Raw genomic sequence first — 17,102 nt, forward strand, 5'->3', positions numbered from 1 at the left:
TCTCTCCCACCACAACTACTGGTCTGCCAAGGGTGTCATACAATGACAGACAACCATAATGTGATATGGCTGACTTGATCTAGTGTTGTGATAGCCTTGCTTCAAAACAGGAGGTTGGACTAGATGATTAGTTTCAACCAGTATTTCTATTGACTCTTTGATTTTTCCTTTTTTTGCCAGACACAAACTATTGCTACTTTTCACAACTATCCTTTCACTTACTCAGTGAAGCCAATAAAACATTTTTTGACTTCCAAATAGGGAGAACTCTGCGCTTGTGCTTCCACCTGCCTGCTGTATTTTGCAGAAATGCGCGTTTCAGGTGAAGGTCCCCTCTGGTACAGCCAACCAGGAGTCTCTGCTTTTACACCTCTGGATATATGTATGTAATTCTTTAATTGGCTTGCTCCATAAGGTATGTATACAGTGTATCTCCTTAGCTAACCCATTCACATAACAAATTCACAGAAGGAAAACCCTCCATCTGCTGAGGGTTTTAAATCTGCCATTTGTAAACTGGCAGATTACAAAGCCGAGCAGGATCATTTTTATGATCTACTCTTCAATAACACAGGCCACAGGACTCCCCTGCATGTTTTCAGCTGACACAGAGCTACCAGTTTCAGGCATTCTCTTGGGAAGTCGGACAAGTGGCTTTGACCTACCCTAGGTTGAGAAGAGAACAAACCCCCGCACTCCCCCTCACGGTACTCAAGTCATTAGGTGACTCCGTGAATGGGGGTGATATTGCTGCAACATCTTCCAGCCATATTTTAAGAGACCAGAGTGAGTTATATGCCCATTCCCAAGAAGGGAGACTTGATGTGTAAATCCAGGATTTCAGGTATGAACCCATTCAAGCATTTAAGCCAGAGCTGCAGTTAGACTTAACCCTTGGAGAGAAGCTGCATTGAAAACATGATTCCTGCAATTCCTATCAGCTTTCTGTCAAACACCAGGTACCACTGGCAGCCTCCCTCCCGGAGGTCTAACTCACCCCCTTTTCCTTGGCTGGGAAATCTAGGGAGTCTGCTCCCAGAGCCAGCTCCAGTGAATTAGGATTGATAATGTTCAGTGCCCCTACACTTACACCCCTCTGATGGTTTGGCCTTAGAAGCAGACCCCAAGCCACCTCCTAACTTCCCCTTCACTGCACTGCACAGACTGAACAACCTAAGACTTTGATCGTACCGCTTTCCTTTAACTATCCTCAGACATGCCTCCAAGCCCTCTTCAATTTATTAAGGCGGCAAGCAGACTACGTGCACCACCGGCAGTCTGACCGAAAACCACTGATTGCACGGGGATCTATATGGGAACCAATACTTCACAATTTACCTTCTAGTTAGACGCATAAAGCCCTGACCCTGCACTCACCTAAAGGTGCATTTAACTTCATGACCAAACATCGTCCTCCAGCAAGGCTGCCACCACCACCACCTGATTGTATGTAATTTAGATTCTGAACTGCTCTCTGCAAGTGCCTCCTTTCATTGTGGCCTGCACAGACAACTTCAAATCTAATCTACAGCACTGAGAATCACACGTTGGAAATCTAAAGCCAATGGTGTGAAAATCAGCATCACTGTTAAACTTTATTCCAGAAAACCCTTCATGAGCCCAAAATGCTTTGTTGAACGGTCCATAAAATTTTAAGTTACTTTTGTTCAATTCTGCAGAGTGTAACTGCACTCTATTCCTTCCGCCACGGTCCATTAGATTTATACCAACAAACAACCTGACCTCAGCAGCCTTCCTAAGTCCGGTCAGTGTAAAGATTTGTAAGCTTTACCTGGAAGAGTCGGAGAGCTTTCACCAATCCACCAACTTCGTTCTTCAAGGAAAACACCACGGCTGTCTTTCCACCTTCAGAAACAGATTCACCTTTCCCATTTCCCTTACTCCCTTTCTTTTCCTCATTTTTCCCAGAACTCGGTCTGTTTAGCTACAAATGGATAAGGAACAGCATCATTTCAGATTCAAATGGGCATTTCCTAAAATTAAGTCTTTTCAGGCAAAGAGAAATTTTTGTTAGAAAACAGCTGAATGGAACTGATCCAGACTTAATTTAAAAGGTAATGTATTTACTTGAAACCAGTATCACAGGTCAAAAGCTGCTGTTAGAGATGATTGTGTAAGAAGCCAGTCCATAAAAAAAAAGCATAAGGAAAAGTATATGAATGTTTGGGATACAAATATGATGATATTATCAGGGCAATGCTATCATTAGTAATAAACATGAAGCAAATGGAGATGGTCTGAATTACTGCAAAGCTTGCAGGGATGCTATTCTAACCTGTACCAGTCAATTTGTGATGATTTACACTGGTCTGTATTTTTGTATTAACCATTAAATTTAAAACATAAAGTTTACGTTCTCTGTTGTACCACAATTAATTTTGTCATGTAATGTCATTTTTCCTGAGAAAGCAAAACCTCTGCTGATCATCCAAACAAGGACAGAAATACAAGCTTAGCCTGTACCTCCCTTAGAAGATGAGCTGGCTGAGGAACTCAAAAAAATACAGAAAATCACACCACCCTTGGCCACTCCTACATTCTTCTCACAATTTGGGGGTCAAAGACTGCTTTAAGCCAAATTTCAGCCAGTATTTTCCAGAAACTGTAATTTTATCAGCTTAAGTCTTGTTGAGATGCCAACAGTACAGTTTTCATAGACAATTTAATAGGATTGGCCATGATTTTTGAAAAACAGCCTGCATTTTCCAATGCCCAGGTTGCAACTCCTGGAAAAATGAAATCTCCAGTGAGCTGCTAACTGCTTTTTCTAAATCAGTATCATCCACAATATAGTCACTAAAAATAATGTAAAGATAGAAATTAAGAATAATATACAAATATTCCACATGGATTAATTTTTTTCTTTGGTAAATTGTAAAGCAGCATGAAAGGACAATAACCTGAGAACAGATGAAGTTTTTAAAGTGGTCTCACAACACTTGATGACTGCCAAGTTAAATCTGTGTTCTTATTTTTTTCTTACAGGTAGGTTATCCGACTGGCATAATGTCTGTGGACCTGTGCCAACAGACTTTAGCAAAGAGTCTCCCGGTGCTTCTAGAAGATTTTACAAGATTTCATCAAGTGGTCTGTGACCCAGCAGAAAATTAGTAAACTTCAGCCTGATTCCTTTTCAAACTGGATTATGTAAAATGATTTTCTTAAAAATGGATATTGCTGTCAGCAATGACGTATTTGCATCACAGCCATCTCAATGCATCCACATGGTTCATGTAAAATTGGTTTACTTTTTTACCCAATCCTAGCCTACTCTGAAATATTCACTGAATAGAGAGCCCACAGCTCCCAAGTTTGCTCCCACTGGATCTACTGAGATTTTTTTTAAAGGTACAAGAATGCACTGAATTAAAAAGCATCATCTTACCAAAAGCCACTCGTTAAACAGCACAGGTTAAGCTAGCCACACCTAAACTACTTACTGGACATGCTAAAAAGTCCCTGTGGTCTTTTCTCATCATTTATTGGGCTACACAGATACAATCTGGAAAAGCAATTATGTTTGTGGAATGATATATGAAGGGTTTCAAACATGTTTATTTTTGAGAAACTGAGCTTATATGATTCTGCTCGGTGGGAGGTTTGCTCAGGGATAGTTTAGGAGGACACTTTTGTTTTAACTTCAATAATACTTGGGATTTGCCTGTCCTTTTCACATACATCAAGTACACAACCTCCACATGAAGTGACAAAGATGCTTTTTTTATAGCATCTGTGATTCTTCATTGTGTGCTGCTTTCTGGAAGCTATGTACCGAGGATCACGTACTCAACTGAGTGTCTGAGAATCTCAATACCATTGACTCCTCTGGGAAATGAGACCTTCCAAGACTGTCACAGGTTCCCTAATACTCTCAAGCGAGCATTACCTTCAAGTGATGACTGAAAGCCTCTCTCAAGCATTTGAAAACTAGATTAGCTAATTGTTATGAGCCCAGTAGAAGAGGCTGTGATATTGCAAGAACTCAAATCTTATCAGCCATCCTCATTAATATGCTTCAAAATTAAATAATGACTAGCAGATCAACTTTTCTAATGAAAATTAATTATCTGGAGCAAGTGCAAGTACTCAGGAAGGAGAGTCATCTATAGCAGAACTCAGTGAAGAAAGTAACTCAAATATAAAGACAGTAAAACAAATTTATCCTATTGAATTCAGTATTTCCAAGAAAAGCAAAGCAGGTACAAATAGGGATATTTCACATTTTACTATAAAGACGATAGGCCAGTTCACAACTGGTACAAACTGGTGCATTCAGTTGGTTCTACTGAAGTGATCTGAATCTTCACGTGTTGCAAAATTTTACAGGAGGCAAAGTCTTCATAATCCTAAATACTTCACATATTCAGAGCAAGTTACATTCTTAGTACCTATTAACATTCTTTATCCTTATTATAGTACATCTATTCAAATACGTTTACCTGTAAGCATACAGAAGTTTATCCTGTGCTTGAAATCACCCAACCACCTGTTGCACCCGGATCATCACCTTAGAGAACTGTTTCTACCTCCTGACAGGGTTTTCGACAGGGAAATTGCACGTCCTCTCTACATGATGCTCCCGCGTGTTCTCACACCCCTGCCAGCTGGCAGAAGCTGGACAAACTTCAAAGCCGGCTGCCCAGCAATGAAAGCGCCAAAGGCACCGAGGCAGCGGTTCGGTGCTGCCAAAAACGTTTTGCAGGCTGCGCTGGGAGGTTTGCGAGCGCCTTGGAAAGGCAGATTTCTGCTGACACGGGGCCAGCGCGCACCCTCGGCAGGACTAATCACGGGCTTTCAAAATTCAAGCATTTAAAAACACCTGCACCGGACCCCAGTGCTTTTCTATTATTCCAATAGCAATGTGGTTGATTTCTGTAGCATGGCTTGTATTGCTAATGAAGCTTGCGCTACTGTTTGAAGACGCGTTTAAGGCGGCGTTTTGCATGAGGACCGATCAGACCGCAAAGTTAGTTTCATCGGCCCCGTAAAAAAAACCTGTTCGCCTGCCCTCGAAGTCCAGAGGAAAGGGGGCGGCGGCCTGGCACCGGGCCCCCCGGACGGGCCGGCGGAACCCGGGCCAGCGGAACCCGCCCCGGCTCCCCCGACCCGCGGCTCCCCGTCCTGCCCCCGCCGCCGCCGGGGGCGGGCCCGGCGGAGAAGCCCCGCTGCCAGCCCTGCCACTTACGGTGAGGCTGCCGACGGCGGGGCGCTCCTCCGGCAGGGCCGAGTCCAGCGAGAAGCCCCTCCGCGCCCAGTACTTACTGGAGAACATCATCATGGCGGGCTGCATGGGGCCGGGCGGGCGGGCGGGCGGGGGGCAGCGCCGCGCTCTGCCCGCCTCGCCCCGCGGCGGCTCCTTTTATACGCCCCCGCCGAGACTGATGGAAACCCGATTAGGGGAGACCCGTCTCCGGGTGACGAGAGCCGCCGGCAGATGGACGCCCACGGTCCCCGCTTACCTCAGCCGCCGCCGCGCACCGCCGGGGCGGGACGGGGAGCGGCGTCGCCTCCGGGCGCTGCCCGGGCCCCGGCAGGAGCCCCCCCAGGGCCAAGAGGGCTGCGGGGGCCCCGGGGGAGCTGTGCCGACCCCCGCCCGCCGCTGGGGGGAGGCAACGCCTTCCCCTTCCCCTCACACCGCTGCCCGCTGCGGGGCACGGCCCGGCCGCCTGCCTCGGGCGGGGAAACGCCGCCTTGAACCCGAGGCGGGAGGCCGAACCAGCCAGGGCAGGGCAGGGCGGGCAGCAGGGCAGGGCAGGCAGCAGGGCAGGGCAGGGCAGGGCAGGCAGCAGGGCAGGGCAGGGCTCACGGCCCCGGGCCGCGCCGCCCGAGGCCCCGGCGGCTCTGGGTGGCCCTGGGGAGGAACAGGCCCAGCAGTGCTGGGAGAGGGCGCGGAGGGGACATGGGGCCAGCCCGGCAAAGCAGGGGCTGAGTTTCTACCCAGAGAAGTTGTGCTGGGAGCTTGATAGGAGGAATTCTTTGATTCTTTCTCCCGCTTATAGAGTACTGCTTTGAAAAACATAGGTTGGTGCGTATTAAAGGATAGGAATTATATCTTGTATATACCTTATATATTGAAGGGTGACTGGTGACATGCAAAGAGTACTTCCACTGAAAGAGAAAGCTTAACTGGAGAAAGATTTTTAGTCGAGACAGCAATGGCTGTGGTTTCTGCCTGAGCTGTGTAAGGGCCAGACTCCGATCGTAAAGGCTGTCTTTTAACCACAGCATCAGTAAACCAATTAATCACCTATGAAGGTAAAACGATCCCATACAGATCCTGGCGGTCTTTTATATTTATATGTATAGGACAACTTCACTTGTCTCTGAAATACTCGTGCCTTGGGTAAAGATTTATACTTTTTTTTTTCTTAAGAATGTGTTTACTACTTCATTTCAGACTACTATTAGCTCAGAAACGTTAAGTGAGCAGAAGGCAACTGCTGAAACAATAACTTGACTGCAGTGTTAAGGTACTCAGTCTCTCAAATCTACTTGTGAAATTGTTTTAGGATTTTTAATTTCTCTTAACACTAACATTCTGAGGTTAAACACTCATTTTGTCGCCTACCATTGTCACTTGGTCTTCCTATAATTTTCCCCCCTGCTTCTCCCATTTTCCAAAACTTTTCCATGATGTCCTTTGAATAAATAGGTTACCTTACAGCGTGTAGGACTGAACAGCACATCTGGACTGGGAGCACTATTTGAGTAAGTTTCCTTCAAATACATACAGAGTTTTCACCGTTCCAACGCACCAGGCGGGGGAAACAGTCACCGCTTCCCCTTGAAAAGCACTGTCGGTGACTTGCCCTGCAGCCTCCCCGAACAGGGGCAGCCTAGCTGAGTATGATGGCTGGCATCACGTGGCCTTAACCTGGTATAGGTACAGATCACATATTGAGAGGAAAAAGTTAAAACCAGATCCACTGAAGCTGAGACACTGAGCAGGGAGCTGCACAAGGCAAGTAGCAGGAGGTATCACTCAGTACTAAGCTTCATGTCACATCTAACTCAGCTGCGGACTGCCTTCCTTCACAGCCTCAATGCCTTTAGCCTTGCTAGACTCAGCATCTTATAACTAGCATTTACATACCTGTGTCATCAGGGAATTCATTTTGCTCTTAAAAAGAGACAAACACAGAAGTACAACAGAAGATTTGAGACCGTTTCAGAGCTCCCATGGAGTATCGTGGAATCTTACTGTTTATCACAACTAACAAAAAGCAGCAAAAACTGCCAGTCTAAACTGGCTGTTGTCAGTCAGATGACCCCCTTCTTAAAATGAATGGTCATGCTCGATGTTCAGGACCAGGATGGGTTCACAGCTGCCTCAGAACTCGTGGGAGGCCTGAAGCAAACCCTTTTAGCCTTGCTTTTCCAAAGTTTCCCATGTGTAAAATGTAGTAAGGATCCTTTCTTCTGCTTGGCAATAAGATTGTAATAATATTTGGTTCCTCTACCTGCTCCTGTAATGCAAATGAATCATTTTCATTACGCTAACCCACAAAGTTTTACTTCATTTTCCCAGTTAGGGGAAAGCATGTCTACGTGTGATAGTTCAGTCTTGTATCCTAATAATAACGAGAAAGCAAGTTGGAGTCTTTGGACTTTTAATTCCTACCTGCTATGCCCGAGATACCTAGACACAGTTCCTGCAGCTGAGCAATTTCTGAGAGTGAGATTGCTTAGCACTCTCCAAATGCTCCAACAACAAAACCAAGCTCTACTGAGCAGGCTTTTCTCCTACCGGCGTGACAGAGCACAATTTTATCTACTGTTAGATGCTAGCTCAGCAGCTGGGACATCACACAAATCAGTGACCCTACTACCCAGTAGCCTTGCTATCTATCCCAGCTCTCTGTGGTAACTAGAGCATAGAAAACATTTTCTGTCTCTCATAGCCTCTGCAGGATGACTCATGAATGCAAAACAAACCCAGGTACATTATGTCGGCAGGTATGGTATAACAGGCAGGGAAGACTCAAATGATGCAACTATTGTAACCATGCTGCCTGCCCATGAATCCCACAGAGAGACTGCTTCTCCCTGGAGACGAAGTTCTTCTTTTGCAGGTTGTATTTTCGCAGGTGGACTTTCCCATATCAATGCCAGATTAAAGGACACGCATTTATGGACTGAAAATGTTTATTTCTTCTTTGTTCTAGCTACAGTACGACAGAGCTGGTATATGGCTCTGGGATTACTGCTAAACTACAGATTTTGTTTAGACTTCAGCTATAGTTCACAGTGCCATACACATAACACAAGTGAACACTTAAAATCCTTGGCCAAAAAATTGGAAGTTCATTGAAGCACCTATTCAAAAATATCTCTTTTAGAACATGTGTCAGGGTGCCACACAGCAATCTTATTTCACTTAGAGAGATGGTGTTAATGTTGATAGAAATGAAGGGAGCTGTCTAGCACAGAGAGATAAGCTTACTTTTCTTTCTAAAAGGCATCTTATTGCCTATAATCACAAATCAGAAACTCCAAGATGTTCTTTAGTTTACACATGTTTTCCTCTCCTCCTATGAGAGAACAGAGTCGCTCTTGTCTGAACTCCTAAGATACGCACTTTTTAAGCTTAAAAAATGCAGAATTCTCAAATGGAAATTTAACTCCAAATCCGAAGCAAGTCTGTGAGATGTTTTCAATGTTTGAGTCATTTTCCCCCTTTAGAGACACTGACTGTCCATTTCAGCATAGTTTTTCTTAAAACTATTTGTAACATTTACCAGAGTTTGATGACATTTACTAGCAACCTTAAGGCCTTCCATTCGATTTTAATGGGAGGATAAAACTCACAGTGCAGAGTAGCTAGTATACACCAAGAAATAATCTGAATTTACCTCTGGCTCTCCCAGATCACCACCAAGTCTTTGTCTACAGGCATGCTACAGCAGGAAGGAGAACTTTGAAGTCATAGCGTGGCAGAATGGGGAAAGAAAGGAGGCTATGAAAAAGTATCAAAAAAGCATGAAGAAAGGTGGACTTTACAAGGACTTAAAAATGAAAAGAACATGATTCAGTGTAAGGTAAAAAAGGCAAGGAGGAGAACAGATACTCATTATTAATGCAAGAGATGTCTCGATACATTATTAATGCAAATAGAAGTCTCGATATCTAACCAAATCATCATTTATTTAGTAAAACAAGGACTCTGTGAAATAATTGACAAGTGGACTAGCCAAAGGAGCTTCTTACAACAAGGAAAGAAAGATGTACAATCTGTTCCCAGATTATCAAAGATACACACACCAGCTTGAAAGTCCATTTCTCTGAGTGAGATGATAGGTCTGCTGAAAAATCTGTGATGAGAACATAGACCTAATTTTTAAGTCGCAAAGATAAGGGAAGGTTAAACACAGGTTTTCAAGCAGCCAGCAAAATCATCCCAAATTCTAATAGCACTAAGAGGACTTCTATCAACCAACAGCTGTTGGGAAAGGATATCTACCAAATGAAAGACTGGCTAGGAAGATCTGGAACACTAATGATAAATTTTGATCCAGGATTTGGGAGAAAACAATGAAAGGAAAGGCTCTGGTAGGTTTGATTTGAGCCAACAGAGAGGAAGTGGTTGAAAATACTATGCAGAAGGTGGACCACATGAAGAATGAACATAAAATGAATTCACAATCTTCAGCCAAAAAAGAATCAAAGAATAAAGCAGAAACTGACAATTTCAGAAAAGAGGACTTCAGTAAATCCAGTTATTACAACGTCCAAGGGGAGGAAACCTAGTGCAGAAAGACAATTCTTTCCTTGCTTCAGGAAAAGAAAAAAAGTCTCATCAGGAAACTGTTTCACTGTAGAGGAAGTGTAGTAGAAGATTACACTTTTGCTAGTAGTATCATAAGTCAATATTTTGTCATTACCTTCAATTCAAAAAAGTAGCTTACAGGAGATGAAAAATAGGACGAAGCTACTAAATATAGGCAGCATAACACATTAGCACATAGACAAAGGCTGTGGAATAAATTCAAAGTAATTAGTATAGGACATCAAAACCAATTTTTTCCAGCAGCCGGAAGAATTGAAGTATTAGACCACTACTGAACATGAGGAAATGACAAAACAGAAAAAACTTAAAATTATCTAAGTATATAATGTGGGGTTTTGTTTGTGGGTTGTGTTTTTTTTTTTTTTACATCATTCTTTGCTAAAAGAATCACCTGTGACCAGGGGTCTATCATAATTAATAGCAAGGGCAGAGAGGTAAGGTCTTAGCTTTTAGCAAGATAAAACAATGTTGGAGAATACCTGGGATAAGTCTGATCGTAGCAAATGACTTAAGATTACAGAGTAGGCTCATTAAACCTCTGCCATCAATAACTATTTTAAGAATTCAGGGGATGGACAAGTGAAAAAAGACTGGGAAAAGGCCAAAATTATGTCCATTTTCAAGAAGATATTGGGGAGGAGGAAAAGCTGAAGAATTATGGACCAGTCTAATTTCATTTGTTTGAGAAAACAGAAGTACCAAAAATATTTGTAAAGACCTAGAAGATGATAACAGATGATTAAACAGTCAAGATGGATTTGCTGAGAACAAATTGAGTCAAGCAAATCTCATTTCCTCTTATGACGGTCCTGCGGACCAAGGCAGAACAATACATGTCATTCATCTTGATGGTAGCGAAGCATTTGGCATGGTCTCTCATAACATTCTCACAAGACAGATAAGGAAGCCAAGTCCAGATGAAACTAATAGATTGGACAAAGGGGTGGGTTCACTGTTAAATGGAAGGGTGCAGAGAACGGGAGAGCCACAAGTACCATAGAATCATAGAATCATTAAGGTTGGAAAAGACCCTTAAGATCATCGAGTCCAACCGTTAACCTAGCACTGCCAAGTCCACCACTAAACCATGCCCCTAAGCACCACATCTACCCTTCTTTTAAATACCTCCAGGGATGGGGACTCAACCACTTCCCTGGGCAGCCTGTTCCAGTGCCTGACTACCCTTGCAGTGAAGAAGTTTTTCCTAATATCCAACCTAAACCTCCCCTGGTGCAGCTTGAGGCCATTTCCTCTCGTCCTATCGCTTGTTACTTGGGAGAAGAGACCGACCCCCACCTCGCTACAACCTCCTGTCAGGTAGTTGGAGAGAGCGATAAGGTCACCCCTCAGCCTCCTCAGCCGCTCCTCTTAAGACTTGTTCTCTAGACCCTTCACCAGCTTCATTGCCCTTCTTTGGATACGCTCCAGCACTTCAATGTCCTTCTTGTAGCGAGGGGCCCAAAACTGAACACAGTACTTGGTGTGGCCTCACCAGTGCTGAGTACAGGGGCACCATCACCTCCCTGGTCCTGCTGGCCACACTATTCCTGATACAAGCCAGGATGCCATTGGCCCTCTTGGCCACCTGAGCACACTGCTGGCTCATGTTCAGGCGGCTGTCAACCAACACCCCCAGGTCCTTTTCCTCCAGGCAGCTCTCCAGCCACTCCTCCCCAAGCCTGTAGCATTGCATGGGGTTGTTGTGACCCAAGTGCAGGACCCGGCACTTAGCCTTGTTGAATCTCATACAGTTGGCCTCAGCCCAATGATCCAGACTGTCCAGGTCCCTCTGTAGGGCCTTCCTACCCTCCAGCAGATCGACCCTTCTGCCCAACTTGGTGTCATCTGCAAACTTACTGAGGGTGCACTCAATCCCCTCATCCAGATCATCAATGAAGATATTGAACAGGACTGGCCCCAACACTGAGCCCTGGGGAACACCACTCATGACCGGCTGCCAACTGGATTTGACTCCATTCACCACTCTACCCTTATTCCTATACTATTTAATAATAGCCTAAATGACCACATAAATTCCCGGATTATACCTAACTCAGAGATGCTGTAACAGTTACAAAATTTAAACAGATCTTGGCAGGGGAAGGGCTACTTACAGGTGATGAGCTGCACAATTACAAGAGAAGGCAGAGCTAATACAAAGGGAGTCAGAAGTTACAGAAAATCACCAGCTGCATGTGACGATTCAGTCTGCCCTGGAAGTCTACGAACATCTGAAAAGTGCTTGGATAATAGACTGCAGGATCTACAAAGGTATCCTCCAGATGGATTAGACAAGCATCTGGCAAAAGACAGACATGCCTTCCAACAGGAGATAGTCTAGCTAGTTGTTTATTCATGAGCTTTTATAAGTGCCTTCCAATATTGCAAATCTACGATTGTAACAAACTTGCTGTATGTATCTCCTCAGGTATATATCTCATGGTGAAAAAACGTGGTATGATTGATCTGGCTAAAAAAAAAAAAAAATGGTTAAGTCTGAAATTTATCAGCTTCTTTATGTCGTTAACCATACACTGCACAAATTAATCATGCCAGCATAAAAGATGTAGTGGCGCAGGGCAGAGAACGAGGAACCAGTAGTGGCACTTTTGGTAGCAGTAGTTGTACTGTTTTGCTGCTTGAGGAATTATCAAGTCCCTGAACCCAAATATCTGTACTTCAAAGGACTTTCTTGGTCTCCTGCATCAGTTACTTTAACAGTAAAAGCAGAAGAGTGTGTGGAAGCTCTCCAAGACCGATGCCCAAAGGCAGCATGCACCCATGTAACCTAAAGGACATCTGGACCAATTCACATATCAAGAGTGTTTTAGAAAAGTTTCTGGTGATGCATTTCATTGAATTATGACAAGCAATGGAACAGCTGAATATAAGTTGCTTATATGTAATACAAATATTTTTTGTATCAGGTCTAAATGGGCACATAAACAGTGTCATCTTCAATGTGAAGGATGAATCTATTTCTAGCATGGTCTCAGACCCCACCAAGAATGGCTGTCATCAACACCAAACTGGGTCAGGCTGGGATGGAGTAAACTTTCCTCACAGCAGCCCGTATGGTGCTGTGCTTTGGGGTTGTGCCTAGAACAGTGTTGGTAACACACCAGTGTTTCGGCTGCTGCTGAACCCTGCCTGCGCAGCACTGAAGCTTTCTCGCTTCTTCCCCCAGGGGTGGGCAAGAGGTTGAGAGTGGACACAGCCAGGACAGCTGACCCAAACTGACCAGAGGGATAACTCCACACCACGTGCCATTGTGCTCAGCAATAAAAACTCAGGGAAAGGAGGAGGAAGCAGGGACGTTCACGGTCATGGCGTTTATCTTTCCAAGGAACCTGTGTGGAGTCCTTGCTTTCCAGAAACTGCCTGGACATCTGCCTGCCGATTGGCAGTAGTGAATGAAATCCTCTCTGTGCCTTGCTTGCGGGAACAGCATTTGCTTTCCCTGTTAAATTGTCATTTTCTCAATGCATGAGCCTTCTTGCCTTCCTTCTATTTTCTCCCCATCGCATGGAAGAGTGGAGCGGGCTTGAGGCTGGGTGGGTGCTTGGCTGCTGGCCGGGGTCAACCACACCACACATGCAGAGAGGAAACAAGTGACCACCATTTGCTGAAGTGCTAGCCTGGGCAAAGAATTAAGCTCTACACAATGGGGCTCTGCTGTTAGTTGGTTAATAACAAGATACATATGTAGAAACAGTCTAAGAACTAATGTTCAGGTAGGGTACACATAGCCTGTATAATCAAAATATATACTATAATCTAATTCCTTCAAAACATAACCCGTCTATAAGACTTCATTTATTTGAATTACATGGACAGTTTGAAATATATTATTTGATTCAGTTGTGAAATTCATTTTGGATGCGGCAAAAAGTGTCATTCTACAATGTATTTTTTTGTTTGCAATTCATCAGAAAATTCAATTTGCGCCAAAGATGCAGTGATTCAACATGAAAAAACAGCACACATTCTTAAAATAAATGTTTAAGATTAAAATCCCCACTTAAATGAAAAACGAAATTCAAGCTCAATTTATATGAGGCCTGCACTGTAATAACATCACTTAATTGAACAGCAGACATTATCAAGTCCCATTAAACATGAAGAACAATTTGTCTTTTAACACCATACAAAAACCCATTTGAAAGCATCTTTAAATCAAATGTAATAGCACACATACATGAAATCTGTCTGTTAAGCGCTTGGTTATGCATCTGTGTCTCATCACCTTATCGATGCTCATATACCGTCATGTCAACCATGAAGCTAGGTAGAGGTACAGAAATGCACATTGAGAACCAAGGCTTAGGATTTCCTGCTTTAATTCCAGCGACCATAGAGCAGCTCATGGAATTTCTCCCATAAGAGCAAGCACTGACCTCTCTGCCACGATTCTTTCACACAGAGGGAGACAGCAGCAGCCACTGACTAGAAGTCTTCAGAAAACAGCCATCAGATTTGAAAAATATATGAAGATATTTAGCCAGCCACAGACAAAATCATGTTACCAGCCACTTTTCTACAGGCAACGGACCAAACTTCTGCTTTAAGTTGCATCTATACAAGAATATTGACTAAAACTGAGTCTGAGGAATAGTTAACACATTTCCTAAATGAATGATTACTCCTGCACACAGCCCACTTAACTACCTTTTTCCAATCACATTTATAACGTGAATCAATTCTTACGTGCACTTTTAAAACTTCACTAACCTCGTCAGCAGTGTCATTTCTGTTGTCTAGCAAGGAACAGTTTGAGGAGAACATAGATTTTACCTACAGAAATTCCATCCCGAACTTGGCAAGGCTTCATTTGAATCACACTAGGATGCATAAATCACGCTAGCAGTACCAAAACTTGTTCACGGTCCAAATTCTGAATGTTGAATCATTTACAACAAAATCTTTTTTTCAAGTTAGGCAAGAGTCTTGTAACAGAAAACTATTTAGAAAAGTGAGGAAAAAGTGCCTCACTTATTTTGAACTAAAACATTATCTCAAGAAGTGGAAGCTAGAATAATACTTTTTATGGCTTTCTGAAAAGTTTCAGCAATGGAGCTTTGATTCGGTGCTCAAGAATATATTTGAAATTAGTGAGGAACCCGATTCCTCACTGCTTTGGCTGACTGGGGCCAAAGAATTTTGTAGAGTAATATGTGAGGAAAAACTAGAGAGAATAATTGAAGCGGCACCATCACCGTCTTAAATTTGTCCACTAGAAAAATGCAAAGGTTTCAATAAAAAACTTGTTAGCAACAAAAGTGGACTTGTTGAACATTAACGCCTTAATTTTAATCAAACTACAGATCAAAACAAGAACATTGCTAACACAATCAACATCAGAGTATTTCCACATCTGGTTCTTAAAGCAATCGGGACCTGTTATAACACATAGGCAGCCTTTATGTTCTTTACGAAAATCACCCCCAAAAATGAATACAAAACCTCCACACCTGACATGGGTTTGAAGGCCACTGGCTACAATGTTCACCGCGTGCAAACGCGGTCATTACAGATGACCAGGACAGGCACACATTTTCTAAATGTATTCAATATACCTGAAGCCTTAAGTGATTACCATGGGCAAATTAGTACCATCCTTTTATAGGTTTTTTTAACCTCTCAGTATCAAAACCATTCTATAAACATTCACATTGGTCCAAACTTCCAGAAATCTTTAGCCAATTCTCCTTTTTGTAAGCTATCCTCTTGCCCTCAAACGGAAGAAAAAGACCTCAAGAATGTACTTTCAAAACAAAACTGCCTGAACAGGCAAAATAAGAAAAATCTCTCTTAAGGAGAGATCTACATAAATGTAATTTTTACCTTGGAACAGATAACGCTGGAACACTACTATGACTGAAAAGTATGAAGTTTTAAATACTCACCCCCAAAAGATAATTACCTTCAAATCAAGTATTAAAAAAAACAAAACAAGTTTGCAGGAACTAAACAAGTCTTGCCTCTTTTATAGCCTGACAACTGTTACCAAAAATGTATTCAGAGTTAATTCATTTTTGTTAATTCTAAGCAACCTAAATCATTAATGTACAAAAGAAATTTACATATCCAGAACCTCCAACCCATGGCATTTTTTGGCCGTCATGATCCTGATTAAGGCCACTCTCAGTGTTTGTAGTTTCAGTTTAGACTAAATACATCCCTAACAATCAGGAATAGTTTGGTGGAAGATGAGGTTCCTCTTGATTACAACTCTTTACAAGGAAGGAAACTACAGATAACGAGCGCTGCGAGGGGCATTTGATCTCATTGTTGGGAAGCAGAGCAAGCCTACCTACTCCAAGCCTTCCACAGCAGCTGCTTGCTGTTAATTCAGGAGCAACCCCTTCCCATCCTTGACATCCGAGTGCTTAATACAAAGGGAAAAGATCCACAATTATACCCAAACAGGAAAGGCAAACTTTACTTTAAGGGCTGGTAGTAGTTCTTAGCAGCCAGAGCTGTAATTCTAAGAAATGACAGAATTTCATTTAAATATGCTTTTCCTTAACATTTGAATATTCATGTCAGTCAATTATAATTTTCTTCAAGATCTTAATATGTTGCATATAATTTTTTGTGGCTGCATATCCTGAATAACTAAGAACCATGCATAGTTAATTGACAGACTTGCCCCTTGCGTTTCTCAGTTTTAGACATTTCCCTCCCCCCTTCCGTGGTTTCACTTTAACATAATTGTTGACAAAAACATTTTGCAAGTAGGCTCCAAAGTGAACTAGGTGCTCCAAAACCACTGAAACTAACTCGCTTAGTATATGTGAACCAAAGCGTTGATTATACCAGTTCTTTATATGCCTTTATGTATTCTGTGCCGTGTTAAATGAACTGCCAAGAAGCACAATGCTCAACAGGGAACAAAGGCGTGATGCTTCACAGTAATTTCCTGGAGAGGAAATGAAAGGCTACAGATACACGGAGCTGTGAATCCTTGACTTGCACCACATAAGACTCTTCTTATTAACTGATGAGAGATAGCACATTGACGATATTAAAAACAAAATCTATCCTGATTCAGCTCTCCGGTGTTTGTTCACAACTGGTGAGAGAAGTTTAATCGGGTCTCAAATTATTGTAACAACTTGATTTATCTATTAAAGCCTTTTTGTATTACTTGTATTTGCTTTAGATGGCACAAAAACACATTTGAAAAGTAAACTGCTCCAGAAGAAAAGCAAGCTCCGCCATATGCCACACATCAACCACCTAGAGATGAAAGGCATGTTCCACTCTGTAATAAACAGATATTCCCGCTACT

At 42.8% G+C, this 17,102-nt stretch overlaps 1 protein-coding gene across 1 annotated transcript in view; it reads right to left on the bottom strand.

Annotated features, from left to right (window-relative positions):
* Nucleotides 1-5,311, bottom strand: part of TPH2 (tryptophan hydroxylase 2) — a gene marked incomplete at both ends in the record, with an annotated part of 51,235 nt that extends 45,924 nt beyond the window's left edge. Inside the window, 2 exons of the mRNA XM_082309734.1 lie at nt 1,793-1,945; nt 5,207-5,311. Coding sequence (XP_082165860.1) covers nt 1,793-1,945; nt 5,207-5,311 — 258 coding nt within the window. The remainder of the gene's footprint in view (nt 1-1,792; nt 1,946-5,206) is intronic.
* Between the last annotated feature and the right edge of the window lie 11,791 nt (nt 5,312-17,102).

This window comes from Platalea leucorodia, assembly GCF_965183815.1.
Source record: "Platalea leucorodia genome assembly, chromosome: 4".
Lineage (NCBI taxonomy): Eukaryota > Metazoa > Chordata > Aves > Pelecaniformes > Threskiornithidae > Platalea > Platalea leucorodia.